The 14306-nt window shown below is 49.2% G+C and overlaps 1 protein-coding gene across 1 annotated transcript; it reads left to right on the top strand.

The window, feature by feature from the left end:
* The first annotated feature begins 2792 nt into the window (after positions 1-2792).
* LOC118991661 (solute carrier family 22 member 6-like) lies at positions 2793-12740 on the top strand. The gene is made up of 5 exons (XM_037053022.1): positions 2793-2942; positions 10776-10884; positions 11802-11970; positions 12325-12448; positions 12585-12740. Exons 1-5 carry the CDS (start codon positions 2793-2795, stop codon positions 12738-12740), a joined length of 708 nt encoding a protein of 235 aa, XP_036908917.1.
* The last annotated feature ends 1566 nt before the right edge of the window (positions 12741-14306 follow it).

The following is a 14306-nucleotide window of genomic DNA, read 5'->3' as shown; positions in this document are numbered from 1 at the left end:
GCATCGTCCCACCAGCCTAAAGGTCGGCGGTTCCAGGTTTGATTCCCGGCGACAGCACATGTTGTGGGCCAGGTCCTCACTTGGGGTGTGCAAGGGGCAACTGGTCCATTGGTGTTTCTTTCCCTCTCTTTCTCCCTCTCTTCCCCTCTCTCTAAAATGAAATAAATAAAATCTTTTTTAAAACAATAAATAGATAAAGCAAAGCATTCACGTAAGGTTAAAGCCTGGGCCTGGCAAACACCTGCCAGGGGCACTACGCAAAGGGAGTGTCTTCGAAGCTCCTTTAAGGGGCCCTACTGCCGTCCCTGAGTCCCCTTGGGCCCCTTGGGTGGATGGGCTCCTGTAAGCATTTTTGCATCCACATAAATGATTTTTGTCTGGTTTTTGTCTGGTTTTCCTCACCTCATCCTCCACCCTAGCAATCTCGTCAAATTCTCTCACTGTCCCTTGTCACCACCCAGATGCACATCCAGTATGGCCGCTCTGTTCTCAAGGCGCTGAGCCAGCCCCGTGGCGGTTTTTCTCTTGGCTTTCCTAGCGCATCACCCCACTGGCACCTCCCTGCAGCCCTTGCTTCCCTGGCTGCTGTCCCCTCTTCTCTTGGCTTTCCCTCCTTCTCTGGGTTTTCCCCTCCTCTAGTATTTCATCTTCGGGCTTTCCCTTCTCTTCTCTTCCCCTCATTTTCTAACTTTTGCTTGTCTCCCAGAGTACGAGCTACTTCTGGCTTTTTCGCATTCTGAGGCTGTTCATTTTCCATCTTCCCTTGATCCTAGGCAATCCTTTGTGTTCCCCGCAGTCTTTCCACATTGAGATGTCCTGCATGAGCTCTGGACGGGGTCCTCCCCTCCTAGCCTAGCTGAGTGCTCACAACAGCAGACGCAGACAGCTGGAAGCACGTGAAGCGACCATTAGGAGCTCACGGGCACTCGGTGCAGCCACAGTGAGCAAGGAGGGTGGGCACCTGGACCTGCATTGGTCAGGGTATAGATTTAAGTGGTGGACACTGTTGAGTCTGCTGGGACATTTGGAACCGCGGTAGCCACCTTGTGACACAACAGAGCAAGAACTAAGGCAACAACTGAGAGTGACACGGGCGGAAAGATGGCACTAACCTGCAGTGGGATGACGTCACCGAGCTCCTGATTTAACGGGGCCACAGCCACCTGCCACTAATTGTTAATTTTGGGAATTCAGATTTAAATCTTCCTCCTCACTCAAGTCATTGTGAGTTGGTTTTTCTGTGATCTGCAGCCAAAAATGTATTAACTGTTTTATTTTACAGTTTCATTATAATACAATAAGTAATTCGTTGTCCATATTGACGGTGTACATTTTGATGAGTTTTGACAGATGCAAACACCCATGAAACCACCCCCCACAGCCAAGACAAGGAATTTATTCATTACCATTGCCAGGGTCCTTGTACCCCTTCTTTGTGCAGGCATGAGCTGCTTCTATTTCTTCCTTTTTAAAGATTATATTTATTTCTAGAGAGCGGGAAAGAGAGGGAGAGAAACATCGATGAAAGACAGAAACATTGATCAGGTGCCCCTTGCCCGCCCCCAGCCAGGGACCAGGCCTGTGACCCAGGCACGTGCTCTGACCAGGAATCGGACCAGTGACCTTTCCCCTTGTGGGACAACATTCAACCAGCAGAGCCTCGCCCGGCAGGACTTACGCACATACAAAGAGTGGAACTGCTGAGTCACAGGTAAGGTGTATGTTTAACGTTTTAAGAAATGATCAAACAATATTCCAAAGCGGTTGTAAATTTTACATTCCCACCAGCAGTATCTGAGAGTTCCCGTTGCTACCCATCTCTGCCCATACCTGGTACAATCGATTCCTCAAACTTTAGCCATTGCGGTAAATGTGTAGTAGTGACTTCCTGTAGTTCTCATTTGCAGTTCCCTAATAACTAACGATGCTGAGCAACTTTTCACGTGCTTATTTCCATCTCGAGCTGTTCTTTGGTAAAGTATTCAAAGCTTTTGTGCGTTTTCAAATTTGATTGTTTGATTTCTTATGATTGAATTGTGAGCTTTTTTAAAAATGTATTCTAGAAACAAGTCCTAGGCCAGATGTGTGCTTGGTAAATAGTTTCTCCAAATTCATAGCTGGGCTTTTTATTTTTATAGCAGTGACTTTTGAAACTTGCCTCTTTATTTTAATGACAGTGCTCTGGCCTTCCTTCCTGAATTTAGCGTTTCTCTCCTCTTCTCCAAGGCGGAGGCCGCCTGTTGCGGCCCAGTCGGGGGGCTCAAACGGCCAGGCTGCGGGGCACCGTCAGTGACCCTCCTTAGATCTGACCTGTCCTTAGATCCCCTTGAAGAAACCATTAATGCAGCAAGTCTTAATAATTGAATGTCTTACTCCCAAGTTGTAGTTTAACTTGATTCCTTAAAAACAAAAAGTTATAGAAACTACTACTGGCCATCAGGAGGCCCAGGGCTACAGCAGACCGGGAACTGATGAGTTGGAGACAAAGGGCAATCCTTCACTTACACCTGCACCCCCCGCACCCAAAGGCAGGAATGGCCTGGGGAGCGGGAGGCCTCAGCTCCAGTGGTCCTGCCTCGTGGCCTCCTGCAGCAGTGGGGGACGGGGGGCGTCGGCCACTTACCGCAGATCCAGGTGACTTTGCTGTTCCTCCGCCTGCTCCTGCTCCTCCCACATCACCCATCGCTGGGTTCTATAGAACTTCACCGCCACCATCCTCACCCATCACTGGTATCTGCCTGCCAGTGCCGACCTCAGTGATGATGGGGAGCTAGAGCCCTGGCTGCCCCTGGATGGGCAGGGATGGCTTCCGCTTCACCTCCCCACAACAGGGACTACCCTTTCCCAATGGCACAGAGGCCAAGGGCACAGCGACCACACAGCCCTGCACCATTGGCTGGGTCTACAGCAACAGCACCTTGCCTTCCACCACCGTGACCGAGGTGAGGATGCCTGGGCCCCTGCTTTGCCCCTTCCAATCCCTGCATCCCCGTTTTACCAGCCCCAAACAGACCAAGTGACCCTGACCTGAGTTTGTCTCAACGTGGGAAGAGTCTGGAGCTGTGAAGAGCTTTGCCCCAAATGTGAGAGAACAGTGGCTGGAGTTTGGAGGCTTCCTGGTAGAAGAGACGTGCAAGACCTTGCAGAAAGGTGCTCTCTGACCTTTCACCCCCACCAGAGAGAGAGAGAGAGACACTGTCCCAGGAGTTTAATCTTTTCCTGGGGTAGGGAAATGGGGAGGTGGTACAGAGGGAGGGGGAAAGGAGACACGCAGGTGGCTGGGAGTTATGGGGTATTCCTGACCACGGATTCTGGGCTCAGAGTCCCAGAGACAAAAACAGCCTCTGACTTCATCTAGAAAGAACTCTCGGCAGCAGGGGCCAGGAGATGGTGAACAACCAAGGGGGGAAAACAGGAAGGAGAACAGGTTATGGGGGTCCTTTTATCTCTAGGAATTGAACACCCCTTCCCCAAAAAACATACACATGCATTTGTAAAGACACCCTGGACTGCAGAGTGGTTCACCCAGCTGAATTCTGTACTTTACACCTGTCGCATTAACCATGCTCTTAGCATCTGTTCTAGTTAATGGCCTTTTGGTTGCAAGAAAGAGAAGCTCTCCCCAGTCTGCTTGTAGGAAAGTGCGGGGTGGATCACTGCATGACTAGAGATTTTGGGAATTCCAAGGACAGGAAATGGAGTGTGTCCAGGCCTCATGGAAACTGGAACCAGAAACTGGGACACAAGAGGCATCTCTATACACTTACTCTGTTCCTGTCTCCTCTCAGCCCATCTCCTCTGTGTGCCCATCTTGCCAGAGGACCACCCACCCCAGCCCTGATCCATGACCTCTCAGATTTAGGGTCTGCCAACAACCAGAATGTTTCCGTGTGTCTTAAATCAAACTCTCAGAAGAGCCTCCGATTGGCTCAGCATAACACATCGATGGGCTCATCCCCTCCCACAACTGGCTCAGATGTCCCCGCCTCATCTAGTCATCACGCCAAGGGGCAACATAGAGGGATCATGTGACCCCCTTGCCCACCAGCCAGGGCTATACCGAGAAGATGCCCTGAGTAGGGACTGCAGTCAGGCATAGTCCTCCAACTTGCCTGATGCAGCCCCTGTCTGAAACTGACCAGAGCGAAGCCCTCTCCCACCAGAGACACCGGAGACAGAAGCCGAAGGTGACTCAATATGGTTAGTCTTCCTGCTGCGGAGACGTGCGCGTATCAAACGCTGTCCCCCCCCAGGCCTGGGGTGGGGGATTTTCTTCATCAGCATCCAGCCTCAGCCCGGGTTCTGAGACATCTGCACCCACATACCCAAACTTTGGATCTTACCAGCCCTTCGAGATCTGCTTCCCCATTTTCCTTCTCAAACCTCTGCTTTCCAAGGTCAAAAGTATTCCAGGAACTAGCAACCCGGTTCTCGCTCTTCTGTTCAAACAGCAGGCAGTTTGATCCAGAAGCTCAGATCTCTTGCCACCTAGAGCTAAGAATCTGGGTACGCAAATGCCTTGGATCTTCTTCTAAATAAAGACTTGATAGTAATCTCGTCACTTTTGGTTTCAATGACTGACAAGGCCAGATGCACAGGTAGGCCATTCCCCGAGATACACGGAGATGCAGAGAATAATCCAACACTCTTCTAGGAGACACCATGGATGGGACCATCCTCCGCTGCAGCACACAGGCCTGGGACACTAACAGGCCTATTTTATAAGCACAGCCAGGTGACCTCTTCCTTGAACCAATAATGTCGAAGCCTACAGTTGCACCGGAGAACAATTCATTCAGGTAACAGGCAGCTTACATGCATAACTCAATGTGAGGCTGGACCATCTGAGTTGTGAGCAAAGGAAACAACTCGCAAGTCAACAGGGGCTGCTTAGGCAAGACACTTAGTCACAATGAAGACACTCCACCCAGGCACAATGGCACAGGTCACCTGAGAAAGAAAAGTCCCAGCTTGCCCCTTGGAAGGAAAATGACCCGATATCCATAGGGTTACTTCAGCACTCTGAGTACAAAGCCAAACATCAATAAATACAATATGAAAAAGAGGTTGGCTGTGAGTTATAATAAAAACCCTGCCTGAGCACTTCTCCTTATTTTCTTCTGAACTAAAATATCCTGGGCAAAAACTAGCAGCTTCCATCTGTACCATATTAGTCAAGACTCTTATTTGCAAGTGACTGTAATTCAACTCAAGCTAATTTGAGCATAAAAAGAGTGTATAAAGGCTCCTATACCCAAACCACAAGACGGGCAGAGGCAGAAATGGCTCCAGGGGCTGCGGGCACCAGAACCGTGGATTTCATCAGGACCCTTGCTGGGTCTCATCTCTGCTTTTCTTTGCGTGCTAGGCACGTCCACAATGTACACGATCCTTCCAAAGGTGACCACAGATCATTCTGGACTCACTCCAAATAACTTCCTCACCAGAGAGAAAGGCTTCTGTCTCCCAGCTCCAAACTCGAAAAATTCTAGCAGAGACTGATTGGCTAGCTTGGGTCACGTGCCTACCCCTCAGCCCAAGGACTACAGGGCAGGGAGGGCATGGGTTGTTATGAATGACGCAGCCTGAATCTCCTCTTCCTTCCTGTTCTGCAGATGATTAAGAGCTGCCATTTCACCTCTCTGCTTTCTGTGCTTTTTCTCCTTTTCCTTCCCCGGAGGCCAGTCTCAAAGCATCTGTCTTTTATCGTAGCCTTCATCCAATTAGTTGTCTTAGGCAGTGATTCTCTGAGTCTGCCTCAACGCCTATTTCTAGACTTTGATTTCTGTTCGAAATAAAATACATCTCTATACAAAAGGCCCAGGAGCACCCTGGCCAGCATGGCTCCGTTGGTTGGAGCACTGTCCCTTTCGGTTGTGGGTTTGATTCCCGGTCAGGGCACATACTTCAGTTGCAGACTCAATCCCCAGTGTGAGTGTATACAGGAGGCAATGAATCGATGTCTCTCTCTCGCATCTATGTTTCTCTCTCTCCCTTCCCCTTTCTCTAAAAAGCAATGAAAGAATGTCCCCAGGTGAGGATTTAAAAAAAAAAAAGAGGCCCAGGAGCACACAGAAATATTTGACCCTCAGGGGTTCCAAGCGCGTGTGAAGAGAACACAGATGGGGGTGTAAGCCCCGAGCGACCTTTTGCTTTACAGCAGACCACGGGCAGAGAGACTGAGTAGTACTCTGTTCTCACTGGTCCGCTTCTAACCTGGGCTGTGTACAGACCGCATCATGAGACTGCACAGGCCTTCCCTTTGCACCCCTCTGACTCTTTCCCACCCCCTCTTGCCCCTTATCCTTCCATTTCTCCGTTCCAGTCTACAATATCCTTAACTCACCCACCACAGCGTTTCTCACGTCCATCTTCACAGGTACATTCTAGTCATGCGTTTCCAGCAGAGTACCATGAACATGAATTCTCAGAATGACACAGCCCCAGAATCAGTTCCAAGTAAAAAGCCATATTAGACAGCACATAGAATTATAGGAGAACAGCTGTTTGAATAAAACAGCAATACGTCCATCATTCTTTGGGGAAAAGTGTTCGAATGCCGACATCGCAAATTTTACATCGTGTGATAGGTGCATCCACAGAATATGAAAAGTCCTACAGTAATAAGTGTATTCAGAAATAAGGATTTCTCCCCAACCAAATCAAGACCATCAAGGAACTACACCTGAAAGATGAATTCACTTGAGTAGACATGAACACACATCAGGGGACAGTCCCTAGTTGCCTTGGTCAGCCCTTTATCTTTTTTTTTTGATGAACGAAAGAAATAACAGTTTAAAAACCCACTCTGACAGTTCAAAAGTATAAAAAGTTGCTCCTAATTGTAAAGGAAATGCCATATCTATGGATCATTTCGACTCAATCTTAATGGCACATCCATCATCAGGGTGGCTTCCTACAGGCTGTGGAGCTGTTCTGATCCCCATGTAGAGGAGGAGTGCTTTAAAAATGATGGGGTTTTTCCTTCTATTAATTAAAATAGCCACAAAATGTAAACTATCAGTTGTACTGTCTAATTGCTGTTTATTTGAAAGCTGCAACTATCCACAACTCTCTCAAATGTATGTATGGAAAGTCAGTGGAAGGATGGAAGAGTATTTCACAGAATTCAAGGTCAAGAACATGGGCCCACAGAGGCATGTGAAAGGATGCTCAGCATCACTAACCATACGAGAGATGCAAATTCAAACCACAGTGAGATACCACTTCATACCATCAGAATGGCCAGTATAACCACATCAACAAACAAGTGCTGGAGAGGTTGTGGAGAAAAGGGAACCCTAGCGCACTATTGGTGGGGATGCAGACTGGTGCAGCCACTGGGGAAAACAGTATGGAATTTCCTCAAAAAACTAAAAATGGAACTGCCTTTTGACCAAGCAATTCTACTACTGGGATTACATCCTAAGAACTCTAAAAAAAAACAATTCAAAAAAGCCTATGCACCCCAATATTCATAGTAGCAGAATTTACAATAGCCGAGTGCTGGAAGCAACCTAAGTACCCATCAGTAAATAAATAGATCAAAAAACTATGGTACATTTACACAATAGAATACTGCACAGCAGAAAGAAAGAAGGAGCTCCTACCATTTGCCACAGCATGGACAGATCTAGAGAGCATTATGCTAAGTGAAATAAGCCAGGCAATGAAAGACAAATACCATATGATCTCATCTGTAAGTGGGACTTAATCAACAAGAAAAAAAAGCAGGCAAAATATAACCAGAGATATTGGAATTAAGAACAAACTGACAGTAACCAGAGGGGAGGTGGGAGGGGATAATGGGGGGATTGGGGAAAAGGTCATCAAGGAACATGTATAAATGACACATGGACAAAGCCAAAGTGGAGTAGAATCGAGGGTGGGAGGTGGGGATGGCTGGGGTGGGGGAGAAATGGAGACAACTGTACTTGAACAACAATAAAAAATAAAAAACAAATAAAAGTGGAAAAAAAGAGTGTGGGCCCAGCCTCATGAGGGTCTGGGACCAGGGAGCTGAAGGGGACTGAAAGCTGGACTCCCCCCCTCTTCTTCTCTGGCACTGACTGGGCTCCCCGCTGACTTCCCTCTGACTCCATCACTTCGTTCTTCTTCCTCCTCCTCTCTCTTTCTCCCATGTTTCTCACACTCTGTCTATCTCTACCTCTAACACATTCTCTCATGTTTTCTCAGTTCCACTTCTATACTGTTCCAAAGCTTGGCCATCCCATCCCAACTTCAGGTGTCCTGACAAATCTTGCTTCTCTGAGTCACATTTCCAAATCAATAATCAAAAGATTCTGATTAGCTCAAGCCAGCTCCAGGGCCATATTTCTTCAGGTGTGCTGGGGAGGGGTGGCTTTGGGAGCTCGAGGAGATCGAGGGGTCAGAGGAATAGGAAGTGTCTAAGCAGGCGCCATGAGAGGCACCTCTCACGTGTTTTGAAATAACATGATGAGAAAGATTGCCTGGTAGGGGAAGAGAGGCACTCCTTACAGGCAGGCCTCAAATCGAGACCCTCAGCCCCACCGGGAGAGAGGGAGCAGGGCTTCCTGGGGACCAGCCAAGCTCTTCTGGCCCCCAGATCTGCCTTCCTCAAAGTGGGAGCTCGTGTGTGCACACTGGAACTTGCCCCAGCTGAGCCCACTCATTTTCATGGCAGGGATGCTGTTTGGCAACTTGGTAGACAGGTCAGTGGTGGACAAAGCTGGGTCAAGGAGCAAAGGCATGGGCCCTCTAGGCTGGACACGGGGGGAGACTGGCATCCCTGAAAACCCAGGGAGGGACACATGATCCACTCGAGTGTGATGACATCTGTGATGACATAGGCTTAGAGGAGCCCATCAGCACGTTCCACGCCTAACTTCCTTTCAGTTACTCCTCGCAATGCCCTTGTGAAGCTGGCAAGGGTGGTGCTATTATCTGCATCTTACCAATAAGGACTCTGAGGTTGAAGGATATTAACTAACTTGCCCAAAATGTCAAGAAGGACTAAAAACAAAAAGTTATCAGTCATTACTTCTGAGGAGTGGAATTGGAAAGAAGAGAACTTTTCACTCTGCATTTCTATGTGTTTGAACTTCTATAACAATTCATTACCTCTATCATTTAAAAAAGTAAATAATTTTTAAAGGTACCGTTGCAAGGCTCTGGCTGGTGTAGCTCAGTGGATTGAGCGTGGGCTATGAACCAAAGGGTCGCTGGTTCAATTTCCAGTCCGGGTGCGTGCCTGGGTTGTGGGCTGGGTCCACATTAGGGGGTGCGCGAGAGGCAACCACACATTGATGTTTCTCTCCCTCCCATCCCCTCTCTCTAAAAATAAATAAATAAAATCTTTAAATAAAATGAACAAAGGTACAGTCACACAACTCATAAGCAGCAAAAGCAGGAGAGGAATCCAGCTTTTCTGACACCCTGAGGAAGTCACTTGGTGCCCCTTCTGCCTTGTGTGTAACCTGTGAGTGTCTCGGAGACCCGGACCGGAGGGTCAGTGAGAGTGCAGAGCAAGGCTCAGCTCCACCACCAACTGTGTGCCCGTGGGAGGGCTGTGCAGCCTGTCTTTGACTGATCTGATTCTCCCTCTATGAAACAAGGGTGATGATCCTAACCCCAGAGGTCACAGTGAAGGTTACACCAGTACCCAGAACGCAGTGGGGATCACCCTAACCTCGACTATCTCTCAGGCCAAGGACTGTAAGCAGACCCCGCAGCGGATAACAGGAGGCAATTTTCTAGAGAATAAAATCTGTAAATACTAGAAATGTCGTAGCCGATCAAAGGTACACAAAATCAGCTTTATTCTTCACAAAATATAAGCCACAGTTAGATTCATTTTGCAAAAGCAACAGCTTTGCATAGGTTTCTCAAAACAGCTCTATAAACCAAACTCACAGATACAGAGAACAGGTAGGCAGTTGCCAAGGCGGAGGGCCGAGGGCTGGCCAAATGGGAGAAGGGGGTCAAAGGGTGCAAATCCCCGGTCATAGAACAAATGAGTCATGGGATGTGACGGACAGCATGGCGACTACAGAGATTCATTGTGAATTGCATACTTGAACATCACTAACAGAGTAGATCTTTAAAAATCTCTCATCACAAGAAAAAAATTTTTTGTAACTATGCATAGTAACAGATACCGACTACACCTATTGTGTGATCATTTTGCAGTGGATACAACTACTGAATCCCTGTGGTGTACACCTGAAAATAATATAATGTTTCATGTCAACTATGCCTCATTTTTCAAAGAATTACAAAAGACTGTGTCCTAGCAGAGGTCTGTCAGGGCTCATCACCAACCAGCCGTCGAAGAGTCCACCACACCCCAGAGCAGCAGCCCCCAAATCTTAGGAGCTTGCTAAACATCCCGTTTCTAGCTCACCTTCCAGATAATCGACAGGGCCTGAGTCGGATTCAGGCGTCTGAGTAGTTTTCACACACCCCTGTGATTCCAGGAGAGTGTTTGGGCCCCTCCATCAGTGTGCCGATGTGTCAGGACCCTGGACAGCGGCAGCCCGAGCCTGGGCCTAACTCAAGGGCGCCGGGGTGCCAGTCCTTGCCTTGTCATCCCCCACCTCTCACTTCAGCACCTACCTCGTGGTCACACGTGGGCAGCCTTGCAAAAAAACTATTAGTTGGCCCAGGGCACCAAGGGTGAGACAGCCAAGGACACTGGGCAGGGAGGAAGCAATGTGCTCTTTCAACCCAGGCTTCCCCTCTCCCCACAGAGGGGCTGCCGGGAGGTGCTGACCTGGAGCTACCGGCAGTGAGAGGGGTCAGGGGCCTACACTGCCTTCACACCCAACTTCACAACCTACCACGCTCGCCGCTTCCCTTCGAGCGTGGCTATGAGTGGCCTCACCACCAACTCCTTGACACCCAGTGAGAGGGGCCCCGGGAGGGCTGGGCTCGTGGTGACCCTTGAATCACAAGGTCTCGGTGGAGCAGGGGACCAGACCAATTCAGACCTCAGCTCCTTCCCTGAGTGCAAAGCTGAGTCCACCTGTCCCAGCATCCCTACCTACCGAGGCCTCCCTTGAGGTAGGCAGGGCCAGGGGCAGAAAGATATGAAGACGGTGACCTCTTTGGCGGCTCTCATCTTCGGAAGCCGGAATGTCTCCCCAATATTTGGGGGTCACTGAAAGGACAAACTGAGTAAACATTTGATAGAGATTGGGGGGTGAAGTTACACAGAGAAGTCAAACTGGGAGCCTTTGATCCACCATTCACTTATGTAACACATTTTTAGGAGGCATCTAGTCTGTGTCCGACACTGTGCCGGGGACACAGGAGTGAACTAGTGGACACTACCCGTGAACTCGGCGTTGGCGGCCCACTGGGGAGACTGCCAAGGAGTTACAGATTCGCCAGGCCAAGCAAAGGGCGTGGCACAGAGTTGCCGCCCCTGAACGTTTGTTGGGCTCAGATGAGTTGAAGGCAGTGCAGGTGGAGTGGCCAAGGCAAAGCAAAGGGTGTTCGGGAGAAGCCAGGCAATACGAATGTGGGAGCTGGACTCTGTGAAATAGGGGGACCCCTGGCAAGTCAGAGCCCTCCAGCCTACTCCTTGCTCCACACACACTGAACACTGCTGGTGGTCCAACCACCCTTGCTTTATTACCCTTGGTGGGCGGGGCTGGGGGGCGCAGGGGAAAGACTCAGAGAAGGACTGAGCTCAAAGGAGGAGCCCTTCTGCTCTGATGTGAGGGTCCCCGTCCACCTGGAAATGACCACTAACCCTCACACACATGCATGTACTCTCACGCCCCTGACTTTGGCCTGAGCTCTGCTCTTCTCCCCAGGCTTGGAGTGGCTGCCCATCCATAACTGCCCAGTTCTGGGCTTCTTCTTCGGGTTACTCTGCAGCCTCCGCCAGTTCTCCCTGGCCGGCATGGCTTCAGCGGTGCCCTCCTGGCGCCACCTGCAGCTATTGGTCTCTCTGCCCCTCTTGGTCGCCTTCAATTATTCCAGGTGTGTGGGGCCTTGGCGGGGGGCAGAGGGTTCACAATAAATCACAGGCGGGCAGAGCTTCCCGGACCACCCCCTACCTACCTTCCCTCCTAGTACCGCAGGTCAAAGCAAAAAGAACCAAGGCTCAGTTTGGTAACGGGGAGCACCATGGCCAGAGAAGGTAGGACTTGTTGTCCCACGTCCCCCATGAAGACAATGGCAGTCCTTGGAGGAGGACGCAGGGCCCTAACTCCCGGCCCAGAATTCTTCCTATCCCTCCAACATGTCCCCTCCTCTGGTCTGCACCCTCCACGGGCAGCCACAACCCCATCAGTCCAGGCGGGAGTCGTCCCTGCCCCTGCCCTGCACCCACAGGTCCTTCCCTGAGTCAGCCCTCGGGCACTCGTCCTCAGGGAGGCCGGACCTCTCCCTGAGGGCCCCACGGAAAGTGGCTTGGACCGAAGGGAAACAGGAAGAGGGAGCCAAACTGAGCATGGAGGTGAGAGCCCTGGGACCTCGTGTGACACCCCCCAGGGCTCTGCCTGCCTCCCCTTAGAACCTGTGCCTCCCAGGACAGGGGCTGAAAGGAGGAATTGCTCTGGAGACCCAGGCCTCAGCCCCCTCTCTCCAAGCAGCTGCTTCAGATGCACCTGCGGAACAGCCTGACCATGAGCGCGGCCCAGCCCGTGATGTTGCAGCTGCTACGCTCCCCTGCCGCGCTGGCCACCTCCTCCTCTGCCTCATGCCACTATGGTAGTCCACCTCAGTCAGGGAGGAGGCAGAAAAGCTGATGGACAGAAGCAGCCTGAGGAAACAGGGCAGACTGGGAAGGTAGGAGGCTAGGGGGGTGTCCCCCAGCAAGTGGTGAAATACATAGGCACTCTGGAGGCTCGGAGGGCTCCCCGCCTCTCTAGGGAAGGCCCAGCTGCCCCTCAAATGGCAAATTCTTCCCTTCCCTTCCAAGACCTCTGAGCTCAGCTACCCCCAGGAGCCCTGAGCTTCCCACCCTAGGAGCTGTAGGACAGGCATTCACATTCCCTCCCTTCCCATCTCTCTAAAAAACAAACAGATAAAATCTTTTAAAAATAATAATCCAAGTGAGTTCAGCCACACTTTTAAGAAACAAATCTTCCAATATTTTCAAGATGATTCTCCAAAAAAGAGAAAGAGAGGTAATTATCTCAAATTCATTGAAGGAGGGCAGTTAGACTGAACCTGAAGGAGGACAGCTGGGAATTAAAGACGACAGGTCAGTGTCAGGCACAGACGTATATAAAAACCCTACACAAAATGCATCTGAATGCATCCAGTGATGTCTGAAGGTGATAACACATTATGACTAAGGAGCATTAATCTCAGGAAAGCGAAGGTGGTCATTTGTTAATATCGCCACATTACTAGATTATCGCTGAAGTAAAAGCAGAAAAATCCTTCACAAAAATTAACATCCATTAAAAAAACAGCTTTAAGAAAAGAGTAATAAAAGGAATTTTAACTTGATATGGAACGTCTACCAAAAGCCCAAAGCAAATGTTATTCTTAATGGTGAAACATCAGAAGTATTCCTTTTTTTTAAGTTTCCTTGTTACTTTATTTTTTAAATATATTTTATTGATTATGCCATTACAGTTGTCCCATTCCCCCTCTTCATTCCCCTCCACCCTGCACACCCCCTCCCCCACCATTCCCCCCCTTTAGTTTATGTCCATGTGTCACAAGTTCTTTAGGTTCTGTATTTCCCATACTATTCTTGCCCTCCCCCTGTCTATTTTCTCCCCACCATCTATGCTACTTATTCCCTGTACCTTCTCCCCCCGTTCTCCTCCTCCACTCCCCTGTTGCTAACCCTCCATGTGTTCTTCATTTCTATGGTTCCTCTCCTGATCTAGCTGTCCTCTTGGTTTGCTTTTGTTTTAGGTGTGGTTGTTAATAACTGTGAGTTTGCTGTCCTTTCAGTGTTCATATTTTTTATCTTCTTTTTCTTAGATAAGTCCCTTTAACATTTCATATAATAAGGACTTGGTGATGATGAAGTATTCCTTTTAGACCTGGGAAGGAGGGACAGGCCTGGACTCCTCCTCTATTCTGCATTATGCACAAGGATGCTGGTGCTTTGGACAAGAATAACAAATAACAGCCCTGGCCAGGTGGTTCAGTGGGTTGCAGCATCACCCCAATGTTTTCTCTCTCCCCCCACCCCTTTCCTTCTTTCTCTAAAATCAATAAATATATCCTCGGGTGAGGATTTTTAAAAATTAACCATAAAACATAACAAATAACAAAAATAAGACTAGGAAGGAAAAATCAAACTCACTATTTATCGAGGATACAATTATCTATATAAAAATCTAAAATCA

Source organism: Sturnira hondurensis, unplaced genomic scaffold, assembly GCF_014824575.4.
Source record: "Sturnira hondurensis isolate 20B ecotype Veracruz unplaced genomic scaffold, ASM1482457v3 Scaffold0007797, whole genome shotgun sequence".
NCBI lineage: Eukaryota > Metazoa > Chordata > Mammalia > Chiroptera > Phyllostomidae > Sturnira > Sturnira hondurensis.
This window is presented reverse-complemented; position numbering and strand designations above follow the sequence as displayed.

Bases quoted from the DNA above. Each gene is read 5' to 3' on its own strand.
- LOC118991661 (XM_037053022.1), top strand. From the start codon at position 2,793: ATGGGCAGGGATGGCTTCCGCTTCACCTCCCCACAACAGGGACTACCC. The intron at 10,885-11,801 runs GTGAGAGGGGCC...TCTTCTCCCCAG, and splicing joins CACCAACTCCTTGACACCCA to GCTTGGAGTGGCTGCCCATC. The intron at 11,971-12,324 runs GTGTGTGGGGCC...CTGCACCCACAG, and splicing joins GTCGCCTTCAATTATTCCAG to GTCCTTCCCTGAGTCAGCCC.